The sequence below is a fragment of the Euleptes europaea genome, chromosome 18 (genome assembly GCF_029931775.1).
Source record: "Euleptes europaea isolate rEulEur1 chromosome 18, rEulEur1.hap1, whole genome shotgun sequence".
Classification (NCBI taxonomy): Eukaryota; Metazoa; Chordata; class Lepidosauria; order Squamata; family Sphaerodactylidae; genus Euleptes; species Euleptes europaea.
In genome coordinates this window covers 41399111-41420839 of record NC_079329.1, presented here as the reverse complement: position 1 = coordinate 41420839, position 21729 = coordinate 41399111, and the positions used below count along the sequence as shown (strand labels likewise).

The window sequence follows — 21729 nt, the reverse complement described above, 5'->3', positions numbered from 1 at the left end:
ACACAATGTTGCATTCGAATGCGCGCATGTTTTTATATACCTGTGACAGGTAAAAACCTGCTTATTTTACCTGTGACAGGTAAAAACATGCTTTTCTAAAAAAACAACGCCATCTGTTGGCCGTTAAAGCAACACACGCTATACTAAATAGCCTCCCCTTTTGGTGTACTCATCTTCCTTTACCATAACATTCCTGGCTACAGGCCTGCATCTCCATAATATAATTAAATAGCAGAAATATATTGGAAGAATTCAATGTTGTTTCATCCATCATACACAGGATCAAGGCTGGAGATGGGCAAGTTCCCTGTCTCTCCTTGGATTCAAGTCAGCCTCATGCAGATCATGAATCTAAGAGCCAAATTATGAATGTCCTTTCCTCCCAGTTCAATGGTGCTCACTCTCTCAAGTACATTCACTGGTTTTGCACTTTCACGTACTTTCATATTTAGGAGAAGCGAAGGCAGATCAAGGAAAGGGAAACATTTGGGTTTCCTATCAAAATCAAGCCTTGATTATCTTTTCCTCCATATTCCTCCCTTGCCCATATTCCAGCAGGATCTCTCTAATATTCATGCATTAAAGGGCAAGCAAAGGAAAGGGAGGCTATCAGATTTCTTGCCAGAAAGAATAGCTCCCATCTCCTGTGCATAATGTGCACACATGAAAAGGACTGCTTTAGAGTTATTTATCAGAAGAGCTCTTAAGTGTTAGCTGTCCCTGTAATACTCGAGTGTGGCACAGCTGAGTTTCAAGCTAGAATGTCATATGATCAGCGGCATCTCTATTTGTTGGACCTGCATATAAAATTAGCTGCCATTAACCTGTATTTAATTATTTGATTCTAATACACTCCATCTCACCATGAGCTTTCATGGACTTCAGAAAAACAGTTTGCAGAATCACAGAGTTGGAAGGTACCACCAGGGTCATCGTCCAACCCCCTGCACAATGCAGGAAATTCACAACTACCTCCCCCCCACATCCCAGTGACCCCTACTCCAAGCCCAGAAGATGGCAACAAATAGAAATCAGCTTCTTAACTTTTCATCTCAGTTCTTAGTGCTATTACTTTTCTTCTCTTATGTAGAAGACGGAGAACTCTGAGGCAAGCAAAAGGAGTGGTTCAAAAGAGGTTGTGTACAAAGGTCTTGCCATCTTGTTGCGGGGGCAAATGTGGTTGGGATGCTCTCAGACTGGACCAAAAATCCACAAACATTATGCTTGACGTCAAGTCCTAGCTAGCTAGCTAGATTTTATTCCTCGGTTTACTTGCATGAGACCAGAGAAGTGGCAAACTGCAACTAGGAAATCTTGACAGGACCTTTCAAAGGTGAAGATGTCCTCATTCCTCTCATTCCTATGATTCGAACGGATATGCCATTTCAGTTTAAGAGATTGCAATTCCCAATTCGATTGGCATTTGCAATCACCATCAACAAAGCTCAGAGCCAATCTTTAGAATTGTGCGGTTTAGATCTAGACACGGATTGCTTCTCACATGGACAATTATATGTTGCGTGTTCTAGAGTCGGCAAACCAGACAATCTCTATATCTGCACAGACAATGGAACAACAAAAAATATTGTATACCCACAAGCATTGTGAAATTAAACATATTAGAAACGTGCGCTTTCTCTTTTCTTTCTTTTCCATTTCACCAGACTGGGCTACAGCAACGCGTGGCCGGGTACCGCTAGTAATTTTATAAATTTCCTCATGAATACCTTTCTTTAAAAAATTCACTTTGCTGCAACTCCACCTCATTTTGACATTTCCAACATTTTGCTATTCCCCTTTCATTCTTCTTCATCTTTGATATTTTAAAAAGTGTCAAATATCATCTATAATGCATTTTATAGTAATTTTCTTTTATATAATCGCTGGATGAAAATTTGAGGCCCCTTTTCCATGCATATTGCCAATCCTCTAATTGAATATTATGTCCCAAATTTCTTGCCCATTACACCATAAATTCTTTGACAATCTCAATTTCTGTGACTAATTTCAAACATTCCTCATGCATCCTTCCTATTAGATCATAGAATCATAGATTCATAGAGTTGGAAAGGATCACCAGGGTCATCTAGTCCAACCCTGCACAATGCAGGAAACTCACAAGTACCTCCCCCACACACCCCCAGTGACCCCTACTCCATGCCTAGAAGATGGCCAAGATGCCTTCCCTCCCACGAACTGCCCAAGGTCATAGAATTAGCATTGCTGACAGATGGCCATCTAGCCTCTGCTTAAAAACCTCCAGGGAAGGAGCACTTACCACCTCTCGAGGAAGTCTGTGCCACTGAGGAACCGCTCTAACTGTTCAAAATTTCTTCCTAATGCCAATATGGAAACTCTAGGTGAGGTCTAACCAGAGCAGAGTAAAGCAATACCACCACTTTGTGTGATTGGGACACTATACTTCTATTGATATAGCCCAAAATTTCATTTGCCTTTTTAGCTACCGCATCACACTTTTCTCCAAGTGGAAGAGGAACAAGTACTCTTTGGGTGCGATCTGTCAGCCAGTTACAGATCCACCTAACAATAACAGAAGCTAAACCACATTTTAACTTACTCAAAAAAGGAGATAAGATTAGTCTGACATGACTTGTTTTTGAGAAACCTGTGCTGGCTATTAGTAATCAGATCCATCCTTTCTAAATGCTCGATGACTGACTGACTGATGATTTGTTCAAAAACTTTTCCCGGTATAGCAGTCAAACTGATGGGTTGGTAGTTACCCGGATCCTCCCTTTTCCCCTTCTTGAAGATGAGGACAACATTTGCCCACCTCCAATCTTCTGGCACCTCACCTGTTCTCCCAGACTTCTCAAAAATAATGGACAGAAGCTAAGAAATGACATCTGCAAGTTTTTTGAGTACCCTTGGATGCAATTCATCTGGCCCTGAGGACTTTGTTTCATTTAAAGAAACTAGGTGTTTGTGCACTACCCCAATGCCAATCCTCAACTGCAAATCCCTTCCCTCATCACATGTTCTGTTTATGCCATGTTGAGCACCACTTCCCTTACGAGAAAAGACTGAGGAAAAGTAGGAATTGAGGAGTTCTGCCCTCTCTTCATCTCCTGCTACAATTTCACTTTCCGGTCCACGCAATGGGGTTATCTTGTCCTTGTTCTTATTCTTACTCTGTACATAGGGAAATAACCCTTTTTTGTTGTGTTTAGCATCTCTCACTGGCCTAAGCTCATACTGAGCTTTAGTTTTCCTAATGCTCTCTCTCCCGACAAGCACAACTTATTTGTTTATATTTCTCTTTGGTTATAAGGCCCTCCTTCCACTTCCTAAATGAGTCTTTTTAATTTCTCAACTCTTTAAAAAGCTGTTTATGGAGCCACCCTGGCCTCTTTAGGCTCCTCCCATTTTTCCTTCTCATAGGAATGGTTTGGGATTGCGCCCTCAGTATTTTATTTTTAAGAAACTCCCACCCTTCTTGAACTCTCTTCTCCTGAAGTATTTCTGACCATGGGATTCTACCCAGCATAAGTTTAAGTTTTGTAAAATTTGCTCTCCTAAAGTCGAACCTATATGTCTGACTACGTACAGTTTTTCCTTTCCCCAAGATTTTAAATTCCAAGATTACATGGTCACTACTACCCAGGGTGCCTACTACTTTAACCTCATCAACCAGTTCTTCCCTGTTGGTGAGAATCAAATCTAAGATAGCAGATCCCCTTGTTTCCCTGTCCACTTTCTGGAATAGGAAGTTGTCAGCAAGACAAGTCAGGAATTTATTGGATCTTGCATTTTTAGCAGAGTTGGACTTCCAACAGATACCTGGGTAGTTAAAATCTCCCTTGACCACCATGTCCCGTCTCTTTGAGAACTTTGTAATCTGGTTTAGGAGACAGTCATCATCTTTTAAAAATTGATTTATTAATGTAGTTGATTTTAATTCAAATCCGTATTCTTTTTTATCTTTAATATATTTGTCTATTAATTGGGCAAAAAGCCACCAGTCGTTTAATTTATCCTCTTTTTCCAACATTTCCAAGGTTTTTAGTTTGTATACTACTCTGTCCTTTTCAATAGTTTCTAAAAAGTAAGTCCTTATATGTAAGCCAGTATTTTTCCGTACCTATCCTACTCTTAAATAGAGCCTCATGTGGTGAAAGCCATAAGGGGATCTTATCTATTAATATCTTTCTATATCTATTCCACACCTTACTTATTGCGAATCTCAATGTATGATGACCGAATCTTTTATTTATTTTCTCTTTTCCATACCAAATATAAGCATGCCAACCAAATGTTATTTCTTCCCCTTCTAATGCCAAGAGTTTTAAATTTCTTAATGTAATCCATTCTTTAAACCAAGTTAATATCACTGACGCAAAATACAGTTTTAAATAGGGTACTTTCAACCCTCCTCTTTCTTTACTATCACATCTTTATTCTTGCTTTCCTCCCTTGCCAAATAAAATTAGCAAGTTCTGCCAAATATTTAAAGGGCTATCCGAATTTATGATGGGTATATTTTGAAAAAGAAATAATATTCTTGACATAATGGAGCCTTGAGCACTCTGGCTGGCTGGCTGGCTGGCCCCCTCCCTCCCTCCCTCCCTCCCAAAACACTGCTGTTTTACAGATCTAACCTACAATTATTGCTACTACAAAAGTGCCGTCATGACCCCTGAGTCCCTAAATGGCTTTGGACCAGGATGGACCATCTTCCTCTGTATGTGAAGGTGCCCGTGATTTCGGGTCTTCCATGGGAGCCCTGTGCCCCACAGCCACAGTGGCGGTGATCCTACCCCACCACGTGCCAACTATGGAACGCTCTCCTTCCAGGCATGAGGTTTCTCTTGCCTCCTCACCCCTGAGGTCCTATTAAGACATACCTCTTTCAGAATACATTTGGGGCTGGATGAGTTTCTGGAATTTGCTTGGGCATGGTTTATGTAAGCTACGCTGTATCTAGTAAAAAAATAGGCTACATTATTCTAAAGAATAAGAATATTTCTGTGTATCAAATTGCTAAGATTTTTGCCCTTTTTCTGATCAGCCTGTGCTTTCTAAATGAGGGTTTGCTTTTTCAGACATGTAGTATTATTACAGGGAAATACATGCACTAATAAATACAGATTTTACAATCACTATGTTCCTGGACGCCACTGGAAATCCTTGTCTCAATCAGAGGATTGTCCAGAACTCCCACAACTACACTGTTTTGCTTCCACTGACTGAGACTGGTCCAGATACTTATGCATGGAGAACCTCCTACTCTTCCATTCTGCGGGATGCACGGCATGGCTTGCTCTGTGCTTGGATGCTACTACGACCTGTATTTTTGCCCTGAAGTGAGATGTCTTATTACTTCTCATCACAACACAAACGGGACAGAGGCAATTCCATGAGTTTCAACTAAGAAAAGCCCTTTGGGTTGTTCTTGATGCGCTTTGCCAACAGCTGCTCATTTTAAGTATGAGTTTTTCAGAAATGCCAACTACAACAGTCCTTTTTGGCGATGGTTCTAGTATGGCTGATGGTTCTAGTATCACAACCACTGAGGCTCTCTCATGTTCAGAAGGAACCTGAAGGCACACAGACAGACTGAGGCGGGGAGACTGGAAGGCTCATACCTGGATCTAGGGCCCAACAGCTGGAGTTCTGGTTTGGTGGGCACACCTTTGCAGTAGAGTAGATGTTGTCCATCTCACTCAAGATGGTGTTATACTAGAAAGGCAAGAGAAAAGGTACAGGTTGGAGTGAGAAGACTCCCATATCTGCCATACTCAAGAAACTCCATCCTACACTCTGGCCTGATCACTATTTCTGTCTTCTGAGTGGGAGTGATCACCTAGTAGCATAATGAGGGTGCAAAGGCAAGTTACTACCAATATGTACAGTATTCAAATGTATGTCCTTTATCACAGAAGAGATACTTCAATGACTCTGGCCGCTCAGGGCAGAAAGAGAGTATAGCAGGTCCATCTTGCATTTCAGGATACATTGAAAAGACAATGGGACATATTTATGAGAAGACCCTTTCCTGTTTATGCCTAGTCTTTCTTTTGCACATTGTGGGTCCAAGCTGATCACTCAGTTACACTTCATATGAATCAACCACTCTGTCTCATGCACTCTCTCTTTAGGGCTACATTATTCAAGCCTTTTATGAACATGAAATTAATCTCCATAGTCTCCAGAAAGGAAATATCCACAACTGCTTAGATGGAAATAGCTCCCTAGAGCTCATATAGCGGAGTGATGCCAAAATGGGGGGTACAGCTCTTGTGGACCCCCGTGCTATTTTCCACCTTTAGAACATCCAAAGATCCAAGGAAGTCTGAGTCCAAGTGTGACGAGATGAGGGGCAGGGGGACAACAGATGCCTTGACAGGTAGGGTGATGGAAAGCAGTCCAGGCATCTCTGTAGCTAGGGAGAAGGGGCTCTTTGCCGGACACAGAGCACCCTTTTTCCAAATGGAGGGTCAGCACACTACTCCTTTGATGTGTTAACACATCTTGATTGGTGGGTGCAGGTTTGGCAGGCTGGAGCCCCAAGGCTTGCACCCAGATTGGCTGAAGGCCCCAGAACTCAAGTGGGGTGGGGTCTGAAAAGGGAAGCTGTTCCTTTGTTTGGGGGCTCTTTGTTTGGAAACTCTTGGGAGCGTGTGTTTTACTATGAAAGATGACAGAGGACAATGATGCTAAAGCAGGGGGCCCCAACCTTTTTGAGCCTGTGGGAAAGTTTGGAATTCTGACACGGCACGGTGGGCACCACCACAAAATGGCTGCCACAAAATGGCTGCTGTAAGAGGCAGAGGCAGCCACAAAATGGTTGCCACAGCTTAACTTCAGTAATGCAGTACAGATGCTTGTGCTGTGGTGGCAGCAGCAACCACATTTTAACTGCACAGCCAATCAGAAGCCTTGTTGGGCAAAAGCCCTAGCTGGCCCTGCCCACCTCCTAAAAAACACTTGGCGGGGTGCCAGAAAAGGTGCTGGCGGGCACCATGACTCCCACAGGCACCATGTCGGGGTCACCCGTGCAAAAGGGATTGCAGATACACCAGGGACAGGGGCATCCTGTAATGAACAAAGATCAGTTATACTATGGATTGTAAGAACTTTAGTTAGAAACTGTCTTTTTATTTTTCTCAGTGCAACTAAATTTTGTCCATTGCAATACCCTGAGTTTGTGCCTTGTAGAAATAAAGTTTGTTTAACCTGACAGAGTTTGCACAAGTCCTTACCCACCTGCCTGGCTCCTTGTTATGCTACTGAGCAACAACCCTGTGAAATTGCCTTCAGGCCACCCACATGAGAGACAGAGGGGCTGGATTTTACCCAAAGTGGTGGCAGAAACAGTAAAGGTGGGCAAAGCAGTGGCTAGTCCAGCCCCACAATGTGACAGAGGCCACAAGACCAGGTTTCTTCCAGAAATGCTGCACAGTCCCCCAATTCAGGTAAATACTGAACAGTTGCGGGTGATCAGGGTGTCTCAGTGGAAGCTTTACTTTGATGGATTTTAGATTTTTACATTAATTTTGCATTACTCTTTTTCATTTTATAAGAAAGCTAGAAATCTGTATCCCTAAGTAACCTCTGAATTTCAATACAAACGTTCAAAAATAGCATAAAATTCTGAAATCACTATAACTGACAAGACATGAACAGTCAGAATTCTTTCCCAGGGAGCGGCATCTTTTAGGGGTTATCGTTTGAAGGAGTTTATGACAAAGAACTGGCCCTATAGACCTCACAGAGATGCATTCTGTGGAACAGGAAGATGGAAAAATAAGTCATGTTGCTTATCAACTGTACTACCGAGAGGGAACAGGATAACAAACAAGTGTTTTGGGGGCAGTTGTTGGTGTTTTGCTACTCACATCACAGACTAATCCAGAGGAAAGGGGAAAAAAGGCCTATTGCCAACTTAGCTGGCAAAGCACTTGTCTCTTAATGGTTGAGGATACAGGAGAAGTAGCCGTGGAATGACTAAACTGAGGCTATCGTACCTTGGTCACATTATGAGAAGGCAAGAGTCACTGGAAAAGACAGACATGCTAGGAAAAGTTGAAGGCAGCAGGAAAAGAGGAAGACCCAACAAGGGATGGATTGGCTCAGTAAAGGAAGCCACGGCCCTCAATTTTCAGGACCTGAGCAAGGCTAAGGACAGGATGTTTTGGAGGACATTGATTCACAGGGTCGCCATGAGTCGGAAGCGACTTGACGGCACTTAACACACACACAGCTGTGGAATGACAGGTGCCTGAGGGCTCAAGTTTACTGAGCGAATCTCCTCTACCTGCCCTTGGAATAAATTCAGGCCCCATCAACTGGCTGGCCTGGTCCAGACATTCACAGGTGTCTAGTTTCAATGGCTTTCCTTTGCATTCTTCCTTGTGATTGCCTGTCTTGTCACTTTCGCATGATGGGTAAAGGACAAACTTGCTAACTATAAATTTTCAACCCACTGAGAACTTAAACAGATTTGGTTCTTTTTTGACTGAAGGAGGAAGAAGTGAAAGCTGAGGCTAAAAGGCAAGACGAGTAGGAACTGTTCCCTCGAGCACACACTCCGAGGGAGAACCTCTGGCTTTTCCTCCATTTGGGCAAGGTCGTCTTGAGTGGTGATCAAAGACAGTATTCCCCCCCCCATTTTATTACGCTGCCAATTTTTAGAATGATCCTGTTTCCTGTCTTTTTAAGTGCTGCAAAAATGTCTGAATTCACCTTCTGAATATGATTTTAGAGCACATACTCAGAGCCTTGTGGCATTTAAAACTCCTCTAATAATGCTATCAAAGTTTGATCACGATTAATATTGAGGTTCTTTGACTCTCTGATACAAAAGAACTGAGCAGGCATCCTTGGAAACCTTTAACATCCAATTTAGCCACCAGGTGAACAGCTGATATATCCAGCTCTTCCGCTCTTGGGTCAGGAGAGAAAGCCAGGCTGAGAGTGAAGAAACTGGGGATGGAAAGCATCCTGGTCATCCCCAGAGGCTGGGATCTCTGTGACACTTGCCAAGAGAGAGGGGTGGCTCAGCATGTCTCCTGAGTGGGGTGAGAACCACTGTGGGGGGGAGGCAATCTCTAATACATCCGATCTACACCTGAAGTACTTAGATAAGAGGGTGTGACTTACGAACACTACCTGCGTGTCTTCAGACTTCACCCAGTGCAGTCTCCGACCCTTCTCCCTGTATCAGCTAGAATCTGTCACTCGGTTACCTCTACTCACAATGTCACAGCTCTTTCGGTTCTGGCAGCCCCTCCTCTTTCCTCCCAACCCATAATGCAGACTCTTTCCATCCCAGGGTGGTACCAACCAGTTGTCGCTTATCCACGGGTAAATTGGAAGGCCCCAGCGTTTGGATGGAGCGGATGATTTTCTTCAGCTGAGGATCACTGAAGTTCTGCCAGATAGCACCGAAGCTGTCCTTGGCTCTCTGGCCCCAAGCTTGTATGAACTCCTGTTCCTTCAAAGAGGCTGCTACCTGTGACAAAGGGAAAAAACATCTATTACACTTTTCTTCAAGGAGCCCAGGGTGGCAGATATAGTTATCCCCTCCTGTGTTTTATCTTCACAACAGTCCTATGAGTTATGTTACACTGAGAGAGAATGACTGCTTGAAGGTCACACAATAAGATTTATGGCTGAGAGAGGATTTGAACTCAAGCCTCCTCAGTCATAGTCTAACACCATAAGCATTATACCACAGTCAGAGGATTTTGTTGAGGGTTTGTGTCCAGAGTCCTGAGGCAGGCCATTTCCCCAAGGGTTCTGAGAAAAGGGTTAGCAATGTGCCTTTCGTCTTAACTGTTGTTCTCCTTGGCTGGCTTTTCTGTGGAGGGCCACCATCACCACAGTCCCCCCCTTCTGTGCACCAACATCTGTCGGCATGAGGGCAGACGGGTAGGAGCTCCACACTGAATAGTTGATTATGTGAGAGCTGCATTTTCTCTCTCTGGGATTTATATGCTATCGCTGGCATTGGTGCAATAGGCTGCAGAGTTAGAACTGGTCGCAACATCACTCTGGAAGAAAGAGGGGCGCAGTCATTTTTGGCTCATTATTATTATTGTTGTTACGGGCAAGCATTTATGGCTGGTGTGTTGTTCCGCCTCACCGTAATAACCGCTCCTCTAGTGCTCACTTTGCAGCCTGTCCTCGTGCATCGGCAGGCCTCAGCCTCCATGTCTGGCAGTAAAGGAGGAAGAGGTCCAAGCCCCTTGCTTGGCCAGCCCTCTCTATGGGCACACAGAGCCTTGAAACCGAACACCGACTTTGCTGGGAAAGCTCCTCAGAGCCCGTTGTCCCTTAGCCTCCAAGGACGTCTCAGTCTCTTCCCCCCCCCACGAAGAAGAAGAAAAGTTGATTTTTACACCCCACTTTTCTCTACCCCTTAAGGAAGAATCAAAGCGGTTGACAATCACCTTCCACTACCCACAACAGACACCTTGTGAGGTTGGTGGGGCTGAGAGAGTTCAGAGAGAACTGTGACTGGCCCAGGGTCAGTCAGTCCACTGTTCTTAACCACTAAGCCACTTGTCCAGCCTGCTTTCCACTGCTCTCAGCAACCTGTCAGACTGTTTTGGTTTCGAGGCCTTTCAAGGCTAACTGTTGCATTCCTATTCCAGCGCTATCTCCTGTGGGAACGGCGCCTCAATGGGAGGGGGGTTACCGTGACCCGTTGTGATTCATGCTTTCCAATATAACCCTCGTACTATGCTACCCCCCCCCCCAATCGTGCCAATGTACCTGTAGGCTCTGCATACCTGTATGTATTCCAATAAATCAGCTCTCTTTTGGACTCATTGTCTGTGGATGCTGTTTGTGGGATCACCACGGGGACAAGTGCTTACATTTTGGCACGACTCCCTTCTCCATTTTTTCCCTGCCTGGCTGGAGCCCTGGAGGGTTCGCCGGGACCTCGGATTGGAGCGGAGGATGTGTTCTCCGAGTGAATTGCCTGTGGCTGGATCCCCGGAGGGTTGGAGTAGAGGCAACGCTCCCCGGGTGGAGGGTTTCTGGCCGAAACCCTGGAGGGTCCTGAACCTTGGTACCCTCCGTTGGAACCGTCAGACGAGTACCCTGACGACCCTTCCTTGCTAGATGACATTCTTGCTGAGGCGCTGCGGATGGATGCGGAGATCAATCGCCTGATTGTACTCCTTCGAGTTCAGTGGCATCGCCTAGCTGATACGACCCCCTGGACGGACCCTGACGCAGATCAAAATGCCCAGCACGAACTCCACGTACTGGACGGCTTGGTGGAGGAAGTTTGGCGCAGGAGGATTTAGCAACTTTGACCCGTTTGCTAGCGGGGTTAACTATACATGAGAAGCAACAGGAACCGGCAGCAGCCCCGATCCATCCCCGATCCATGGCGGGGTCACGGGTGGAAGACGTCCCCGTCCCAACCGCTCCCGATCCCAACTTGTGCTTGGCAGAAGCACGGGATGTTGCAGCCCGGACAGCCTTACAGTTTGTGGGACTGACCTCGGCCACAGCCACGATGGCCGAACTCACGAATCTTCTAACCCCTGGGTTTGGGGCAGACGCTGCTGCTTTGGCTGTTCGGGTTCAACCGTTGTTGGAGCTACAAGATTCCTCTGAACTCCTTCTACGTTTGGAGAACAAAGCTCTCCCGATCGTCACCACGGTGATTGCAGCCAAGCGCGAGGCCGACCAAGTACTCGCAGACCAACAGCGGGCTGAGGAACAGTGGCAGGCAGCAGATGTGGCGGCGGCTCAGGCTGCGCAAGAGGAGCAACGTTTGGCCGCTGCTCGAGCCCGCACGATCACTGACGTGCGTCCCAGAGACAGCACCGGGTTTGGATTTGTTCCCTCATTTTCCCCGAGTTTTGGTTCATCTTGCAACGCACAGCGCACACGTCGGCGTGCAGGACTACTCGGATGAGGAAGACCTGTATGGTGAGGAACCCCACTGGGCTTCTGATCTCCGGGTCAGCCAGTCCCGACGCATGGGGGAAGCTGGGGATGAAATGCGTCTCTTGCGGGGCCAAAACCGGGACTTGATTGATCGTGTGGCCCGTCTGCAGGACCAAATGGAACAATTGCTTCGAGAAAACAAGCCCAGACTACCCCAGTCAAACCGGTACCAACTCAGCCAACTCTGCCGGCCCCACGACCGCAGCTTCCACCGCTGGGGGCACCACTTCTCCCCCCTCCGAGACTGCCAACTCAGCCGGTTCCTGGAGCACCTGTTTTGCCGGCGCCCGGAGCACCTGTTTTGCCAGCCCCCGGAGCGCCGGTTTTACCGGCCCCAGGAGCACCGGTTCTACCGCTTCCAGGGCAACCGCAAGCGCCCCTTTCCGTACAATGGAAACAACCTCAGTTGAGAGTGACCAACGACGGCTCAGTGGAAGCCCTACCCTGCTTCCTACACCAAGTGGACAGTTATATGCGGGAACAGGGACAACACTTCCCCACCGAAGACAGCCGGGTATGCTTCGCTGCCTCCCTCTTGACTGGAAAAACCGCCGACTGGATGGTCCTCCAGTTTGACACTCGGGCCCGATCCATACGCTCACTCAACGAGTTCATGCGAGCGTTACGGCGCCGTTTTGAGGATCCTTTCCTGGGAGAAAAGGCCAAGGCAGCCCTCCTACAACTTCAACAAGGCTCTACACCAGTGCGGGAATTAGCGGGCGAATTCCAGAGGCTCGCCAGTAAAATAGTGGACTGGACCGAGGCTACCCGAAAACATTATTTCCGGGAAGCCTTACATCCTGAGATATTGAACTGGGCTTATATGCAACGAGACCCAGACACTCTTGAAGAATGGATTCTACTGGCCGAGGAAGTGGAGAGTCGTCGCCAATTCATTTTGCTGGCCCGCCGTCGAGGCAAGGAGGGGGGCAACCAAAAGCCCCAGACTAAGCCCACAGCTCCACTGCCGCGGAGACCTGCTCTACCCTCGCAAGACCGTGTGTCTCGGTTTCAGAGGGGAGCCTGTCTCGTTTGCGGAACCATGGGCCACTTTGCAGCCGCCTGCCCACTTCGGCCGGACCGGTTGGCCCCTGCTCGACAGGATGGACCGCCCCAGAGTTGGGGGCGACCTCAGCGCAGAGGCACCACGGCCAACCGTAACGCTGCTCCTGTACGGACCGCGCCATCAGCTCTCCACGTCGGAGATGCACCCCACGAACCTGCACCAGCGAACCCATCAGGGTTCCGGATTACAAGTGCCCCACTTGGAGACAACTCGCTGTCTTCGGATGAAGACCGGGACTGGGACTCCCCCGCCTTGAATCTCGAATCTCCTCTAGATCTGTCAAATAACGGGCAAAGACTGCGGTGAGTGGAGCGACACCGCAGATCCTCGCAGCTTGTCCTGCAAAACCCAAAGCTCCTGTGAAGGTGAGTGAGATCGAAGAGACTGTGTATGTGGCCGTAGTGTTACAACGCCATAACGGGGGCCCCCAGTTACAAGTTAAAGCACTCATAGACTCCGGGTGTGCCCGCTCCCTGATCAATGAAACCACTTTCAAAGCACTCAAAGCCAAGTCAGAGACCTTGCCCGCTCCCATCCAGTTCACCCAGATGGATGGCAGCGACTTTAAAGGGGGCCCAGTGGATCGTCGCACTCGCGGGTTGGCGATGGGCATTGGCCACCACTGGGAACAAATTGACTTTACCATAGCCCCTATCAGATATGACGTGGTATTGGGAATTAACTGGCTCAAAGGGCACAGCCCTAGTATTGACTGGGGGGTTAGAACTATAAAATTCTCCGGTCCTAATTGCGATCAACATCGTCTCGAGGTAGCTGTCACACCTCCGTCAGCCTCGGCTTTATTCGCAGACCCCCTCTCGTCCTTTCCTCTAACTATTGAATATCGAGACTTTTCGGACGTTTTTGATGTACAGGAATGTGATGTACTGCCCCCCCACTGCCGGACAGACTGTGCTATTGAAGTGGTGGGAAATGAAAAACTGCCCAAAAGTAAGATTTACCCTATGAGAGCTACCGAACGTACCATGCTACGTGAATTCCTGGACAAAAATTTGGCGAGGGGTTTCATCTGGCCGTCTACCGCCCCCTCTTCGGCCCTGCCTTCTTTGTGCGCAAAAAGACGGGTGATTTGCGCTTATGCATCGACTTCCGAAAACTCAATGCAGTCACCCAATCCAATGCCTACCCCATCCCTCTGATCTCGGATCTCTTGGGACAATTAAAGGAAAGTCGTATCTTTACAAAACTTGACTTGGTGGAAGCCTACTACAGGATCAGGATTCGTGAGAGAGATTTGCCTCTCACAGCCTTTTCCAGTTGCTTTGGCATGTATGAATTCTTAGTGATGCCTTTCGGTTTAAAAGGGGTCCCCGGGGTCTTCATGCAATTCATTAATGAGATCCTACATGACTTGCTGTACAGGGGCGTGGTGGTTTATTTGGATGATATTCTTATTTACTCTAAAACTATGGACGAACACGTTGCCTTGGTAAGGGAAGTACTGCAACGCCTCAGAGACAATCAGCTCTATGCTAAGGTGTCTAAGTGTGAATTTCACCAAAAACAGTTAACCTTCCTGGGCTGTATAATGTTGCGCCACGGACTTACCATGGATCCTGACAAGGTGCAGTCGGTAACCGATTGGGAACCACCCTCCACCCGTAAGCAGGTTCAACAATTTCTGGGGTTTGCTAACTTCTACAGGGGGGTCATCCCCAATTTCGCTCAAATCGCACTCCCCATCACGGATCTCCTTAAGATTAAGGGAAAAGGCAACGCCGCCATGTTGCCTTCAGCTAAAATCAACTGGACCCCCCAGTGCCAAACTGCCTTTGATACTCTCAAGCGACTGTTTACCTCTGAACCAGTATTAAAGCACCCCGATCCTGATCAGATGTTTATAGTTCAGGTTGACGCCTCAGACGTGGCAATGGGGGTGCACTTTTACAGCAGGGGAGAGATGGTCTTCTGCATCCATGCGCTTACTTCTCTAAGAAGTTCGCGCAATCTCAGCTCAACTGGCCAATCTGGGAAAAGGAAGCGGCTGCCGTCCACCATGCCCTTAGGGTGTGGAGACAGTTTTTGGAGGGGTCTAAAGTCCCTTTTGAGGTATGGAGTGATCACAAGAACCTGGAGGCACTCACGGGGGCCCGTAAACTGTCCGTGAAACAAGTTCGCTGGGCGGACGTCTTTGCTCAGTTCCGTTTCGTCCCTGTTCACTCCTGCTCAAAGGGGTTTGCTGCCCACTCTAGCAGTCCAAACCCGACTGCAAGCCCAGCTCCCACCGCAACCCCCACAAGGGGGGGCACTTCAAGCCCAACCACGCCAATCAGCCCGGCCGCGCCACCCCCCTCGCCTCCTTCGCCAGCCCCGCCGGCATCCAGCCACTCTGACAATCCAACCGTCCAACCCCCCTCGGGGACGTCCCCTCCCTCCAGCACGGAGTCCACACCGCTGGATAGGCTGAATCTCACAGACTCTTTTTGGGCCTCACTTCGTTCCCCTTACCAAGTCGAACTCTCTAGGCAAGCCCTCCCCTCCGCTCTAACTGAACATGGAGATTTATGGTACAAAGACTCTAAGCTGTATGTGCCTAAGGCGCTCCGGAAAGAAGTCCTACAGCTAGTCCATGGAGCCAAGACCGCGGGACACTTTGGGTTTTTAAAACATTGCTTTTGTTACGGAGGCAGTTTTGGTGGGCAGGCATGCGAACTGACGTGGATTCATTCATTCGCAGTTGCCCAGTCTGTGCTACGGTCAAAAGAGCCCCAGGAAAACCGCCCGGATTATTGCAACCGTTAGAGACCCCCACTAGACCTTGGGAAGTGATTGCTATGGATTTTATGACTGACCTCCCCCTCAGCGAGGGAAAAACTGTACTTTGGGTAATCACGGACCTGTTCTCTAAACAGGTGCATCTCATCCCTTGCGCAGGTATCCCATCCGCCCCAAAACTGGCCCGCCTCTTTGTGTCACGTCTTCCGTCTACATTCCTTTCCGTGCAATGTGATAAGCGACCGCGGAAGTAGCTACGTAGCTAAATTTTAGAAAGCTTTCTTAAAATTAGTGGGGGTAGAACAAGGTCTCTCGAGTGCTTTCCACCCCCAAACCAATGGCCAAACCGAACGAGTGAATGCTGTACTGGAATGCTACTTACGCTGTTAACTATCATCAAGATGATTGGGTTGAATTGTTACCCTTTGCTGAATATGTGTACAATAATGCTGTGCATCAATCCACTGGTTTTAGCCCCTTTCCGGTCGTTTATGGGCAAGACTTTGGGCCCATAAGCCATAACAATGTCTCCAGGGTGGAGGGGGGTGAAAGTGTTGCTGACTGGGTCCACACGATTCAGACAACCTGGCCTTGGCTGGTACGAAATCTGGAGCGAGCTAAATACAAGGCTCAAGCTGATAAACATCGCTCGCCAGGCAAAGACTACTCAGTGGGGGACATGGTCTATTTGTCCACCAAGAACTTAAGGTCCAACCGCCCATGTAACAAACTCAGTGCCAAATACGTGGGTCCTTTCCCCATTGCTCGTATCATTAACCCAGTGACTGTAGAACATTCGCTCCCAAAGTCACTCCGACGGATCCATCCTGTCTTTCATGTCAGTTTGCTGAAACCACATGTGCCTGCTCCTGAGTGGCATCCTGAACCACTTCCTGAAATACAACAGCATGGAGGGCAGTGACCCAGCATGGAGGGGACCCTCCTGAGAGCTCCTAGAGTACCAAGTGTGAGGGCAGGGGCTACTGCTGTGAACGTGGTGAACGCAGCGGCCCTCCTTGTGGGCAGCTTGAGGAATTCCTCCTTGAAGACACTTGGGGTTGTCTTCTGTTCTTTATTATTATTGATTCCATTCAAATGCCACAACAAACCTCCATTTGATTCACTTTTGGACACTGACCTCCCAGCATATTCTGGTTTGCTGGAAGCACTAATCTGGGATTCAGAGCCATGCTGACTTCAGCTAGCCTTTTAGCCTCCGCTCAACAACCCAGCTCAAAATCACCAGGTCGCATGAGCAGCTGCACTGTGGAGCCATCCCATCCTAACGGATCCAAGAACACACCTGTCCCCTGCCTCTCCACCTCTGTAAAGGTAGTGGGAGCTGGGCTTCCTGCCACGGTCCCAAGAGAGAACTGACTCTAACCAGGAGCAAGAGCAACTCCAGGGCACAAACTCATTTAGATGCATCTTGCTGAAATCAGTGGGACTAAAGAGGTTTTGCGTCTGGACAAAAGAAAATGAGTGGAAGAGGGAGGGCACCCGCTGAAGATGTATCTTGGGCACTGTATGCCTGCCCCACTAAAAAACCATCAGGTTCTGTGTCAAAAGAGAGAAAATCTGCAACCCCAACACATGATGAAAAACACATCTACCTGTTTTGGTTTACTCTGCATCATTTATTCTGTTCCTGCTAAATATGGCTGGAAACAAGGAGATAGGTGGGGCATCTGAACCTCCCCATTGCATTGCCCCCTCCCAGTTTTTCGCCTGTTGCTCACCTGCTATCTTACCGGCATGAGCTCCGTGGAAAGTCTGCCATTTTAAAAAAATGAAAGCTCCAGTTCTCAGTATATTGAACTCTCCCTCTGATTTGAATGGGTCAGAAAAAGGTGTGTGTGTGGGGGGGGGGGGAGAGAGATCCTGTTTCCACAGGAGAACTGCTGAAGGCCCAAGTAACGCAGGAACGACAGTCCGGGGCTCATGCAAGAACTGCATCTCCAGTGCTTGTTGAAGCCCTCACGTAAGAAGGCAGAAAGGCGGGCTGAGCATGCACGGGCCAAGGGTGTCACAACAGATTAGCTCCTGCCTGGTTGCCTGATAAAGCCAGTTTCCTGAGGAGGTTCCACAGTCAGAATAACCAGGCTTATTTAAGCATTCATGCACTTCTCCCAAGAACATACGTGAGCCATGTGCTCAACAAAGAGCATGTGTACAACACACCCGTGGGAGGCAAGCTGGACATCTTACAGCTGACTGTGGGTGCAAGAATCAGCCCCTACAAACTAGGCAGACACAGAATGGCCCAATAATCAAAGAAGGTTTTTAACTATTAGAGGCAACTCTGAAAAGAGTGGCAGAACCAGAAACCCTGGATGCAACAGAGCTGGATACATGTATGAGGGGTTCTCTATGACTGTGTGATGCCTCAGCTGTAGCTCACTGGAGTCAAGAAGGGCTTCTCACTCACTCACAAACTCAAACACACACACACACACAGCAGGGCATTTCCTGCCTCCCTCCATCTCTTGGGTTGAATCCAGCCACAGCTCCTCAGTTGGCAAAAGTTCCCCCCTACCCCCCAGCCTTCTTGGCTGACCTTTCACAGGCTATTCCAGAGGGCGGCCATGTTTAGCTATTGCAGTAAAACAAAACGGGAGTCCAGTGGCACCTTAAAGACTAACCATCTTTCAGTTCCAATATGACCTTCCGTGAGTCTGAGCTCACTTCCTCAGATGTGGTGAAAGAAAGAAAATAATTTCCTCCTTTTTATCAGAAAATGACAGACGAGGGGGGCTGAAATGGAGCTGAGTGAACAACCCCCTAGTATCCTGTATCAGGTGTTGGAGACAAAAAGACGACGAAGAGGAAGAGGAAGAAGAAGAGTTGGTTTTTATATGCCGACTTTCTCTACCGCTTAAGGCAGAATCAAACTGGCTTACAATCGCCTTCCCTTCCCTACAACAGATACCCTGTGAGGTAGGTGGGGCTGAGAGAGCTCTAAGACAGCTGTGTCTAGCCCAAGGTCACCCAGCAGGCTTCATGAGGAGGAATGGGGAAACCAACCCAGTTCACCAGATTAGCCTCTGCCGCTCATGTGGAGGAGTGGGGAATCAAACCCAGTTCTCCAGATCAGAGTCCACTGCTCCAAACCACCGCTCTTAACCACCACACCACACTGGCTCTCTCTCCTGCAGTGGAGATAAACAAAAGTGCTCCCCTAGAGCAGCAGCCCCTTGGCCCGTTGCCAGCAGAAGTAATGCCTGCCCCCAAAGCCTTTCTCCTCTACTACTGCCATGAAATTTCTCCTTCCTGCACAAGGATGGAAGGTCAGTGCTGCAGAAAGGGCTGCTTGGCTTGCTCTGTGACAAGAGGCCCTTTCCCTTAGCCATCTTGGTAAGACCCAGCACAGGCACGGGTGGGTGCCTCTCGAACCCTGCCTCCAAAGTGAGCCTGGAATTAGAGGCGGTGGCCTGTTCACAGGCAACAGGAAGGGGAATTACTCCCCACCCCTCAACACTTATACAGTGGTAACACCGCAGAGAGAGATGGTTGCTGGAAACCCCAAAGCAAAAGCCACCCCCCTCCGTCTGCAGCTGCCCTTTGCATTTAACCTCACCTGACGGTGTCCACCTGCCCACTGCCTGCTTTTCCATAGGGGCACGCCCCCCAAAAACAACAACAACCTGGGCAGAGAGCAGCGGAACGGCTGAGGATAACATAACCTGGAGTGGGTGGGGGCCACGGCTCGGTCCTCAAGCACCTGCTGTTTTGCTTGCAGAAGGTCCCCGGTTCAATCCCTGGCTGGGAGAGCCAGTGTGGTGTAGTGGTCAAGGTGTTGGACCAGGACCTGGGAAACTGAGGTTGGAATCCCTCCCCTTTCCACGGGAACTTGCTGGGTGACCATGGGCCAGCCGCACCCTGGCTGGCAAGTATTTGCATGGGAGACCTCCCAGGAACGCCAGGGTCGGGACACAAGAGGCAGAGGCCAGGGCAAACCAATTCCCAGCCCCTCTTGCCTCACAACCCCCACCAGGGGCCACCATCAGTCAGCTGTGACTTGATGGCCAAGGGGGGGGGGAGAAAGCCGGTGGTGAGAGACCCCTCTCTGGGGAGCCAGACAGACCTTGACGGACCCCCAAGGCCGACTTTGTGCCGCGCGGCCAAGGAGGTCGTGGCGACTTTCCTGCCTTGTGCAGGGGGTTGGGCTAGATGACCCTGGCGGGCCCTTCCACCTCTCGGATTCGATGAAAACAAGCGCCCGGGGAGACCCTCCGCTCCCCTCGTCCGTCCCCCCCCCCCGCGGCCGCCCTGCGAGGCAGGCCCGCCGAGCCCTTCGTGGGGGCGCTGCGGAACCCGGCTCAGCCGGCGCGGGGCGCGCGCGAGCGCGGTGGGGCCGCGCCGCCGGCCTGTGCCCAAGGGAGCGGCGGGCAGCGCTCCGGCCCGGCCGGCTCTGCAGAGCTCCGCTGCTCGGGCTGCTCCCCCGCGCCCGGGCCCGGCGCGTCCTCTCGCTGCCCGCCCTGCCTGCCTGCCTGGCTGGCTGGCTGGCTGGCCGGCCGGGCGGGGGCGGCGGAGGCGCGCCAAGCGGCCGGAGCCCAGGTGCGCGGGCTGCGCGGCTCGGGCGGCCTCACCTGCTGCTGGGCGTTGAAGCGGGTGAGGTTGGTGTTGTAGGCCCAGCTGGCCGAGACGCTGCGGAAGAAGACGCCCTCGCCCGTGCCGTTGTAGGCGGCGGCGAAGAGGCGCGCGCCCGCCTCGCTGTGCGGGGGGTCGGGCGGCGCCGCCCGCAGCAGGGGCAGCAGCAGCAGCAGCAGGGGCAGCAAGGCGGGGGGCGGGCAGGCGCGCCCAGCCATCTCGGCCGCAGCGAGGCCGGCGGGTGTGTGGCGGCGGCAGCGCAGCCCTCGCGCCCCGCGCCTCTGCCGCTGCCCGGGGAGGCGCCCTGCGCAGCCAAGCCGGGCCGAAGTCCGCTGGCCGCAGGAGGCCCCGCGAGGGAGGGAGGGAGGGAGGGAAGGAGGGAGGGCGGCGGCGCCCAGGGGAGCCCCACCCCCGCAGGGCCACGCGCCGCGCCGCCCTCCCGTCCCGTCCCGTCCCCCGGTGGCCGGAGCGCGGCGGTCAAGCGCCCGGGGAGGGGAGGGGGGCTGCCTCGGGGGCGCTCCGGCCTGGGCGGCGCGCGGGGCCTTTGGCCGCCTTCCTCCTCCGGCCCCGGGGCGCTCCGAGCGGCGCCTGGCCTCTCCCCCGGCACTCAGGCGCGTCCCGAGCCGCGCGCTCGGCCGACGCCGGGTCCGAGGGCATTGAGGGCCGCCCCCATGGAGGGCCCCCATCTTTTCCAGGGCCCAACTAGAGGTCCCCCGTCGGGGTGAGCCGGCCTCCTGGCGGCACGCGCCAGCACTTGGCGACGCCGCAGCCCGCCCGCCCGCCCGGCGCAGATGCCTCGTTGGGGCGAGACATGAACGTCCAGAAAGAGGCGCAGGCCGGCCCCGGAGGGCCGAGCCCGAGCCGCTTCCTGACAGACGCGTCCAGGGAGTTTCCGCAGAACTGGATTCCCTGTTCCCACTGAGTGCACGGGGAGGCGCCGCCTTGCCTCCACCACGCCATTGCCCCGCCCTGAACTAGCCCTGCCGGGAAACTCTGTGCTTCTCCGCAGGATCGGATGCCCCTCCATCGGGACGTGCGCGTTTTCCCAACGGGAGAAATGCTACTGGCCATGATGGCAGGTTGGGAACATGGCCGGGCGGGGGGAGGCTTCCTTTCCCCACACACGGGCCACATTCTAGTTGGGTCCCTGCTCACCTGGAAATTAAACCAGCGCCACTTCTGAACCAGACTGACTACATCAGCCAGAGTCCACACATGAGAAACTGAAAATACTCATCTTCACCTTCCTTTTCTCATTCGTTCATAATCTGGAAAAGGTTCCCTGCTTTATTGGGTTCCCAAACGATTTCTCAAGTTAGAATGAATGAGTCCAAAGGAAGAGAATATTCTTTCTACGCCAGCAGAAGAAGCTGCTGCTGTTAAAAGTGAAATCATTACTTCAA

The 21729-nt window shown here is 50.4% G+C and overlaps 1 protein-coding gene across 1 annotated transcript in view; it reads right to left on the bottom strand.

Annotated features, from left to right (window-relative positions):
- The window catches only part of ACE (angiotensin I converting enzyme), a 93322-nt gene extending 72859 nt beyond the window's left edge, over positions 1–20463 (bottom strand). The window contains exons 1-3 of the mRNA XM_056863639.1: positions 20326–20463; positions 9308–9475; positions 5607–5700 (exon numbers count right to left, since the gene is read on the bottom strand). Of these exons, the coding sequence (XP_056719617.1) occupies positions 5607–5679 (73 nt within the window). The 5' untranslated portion in view covers positions 5680–5700; positions 9308–9475; positions 20326–20463. The remainder of the gene's footprint in view (positions 1–5606; positions 5701–9307; positions 9476–20325) is intronic.
- Positions 20464–21729: the final 1266 nt, after the last annotated feature.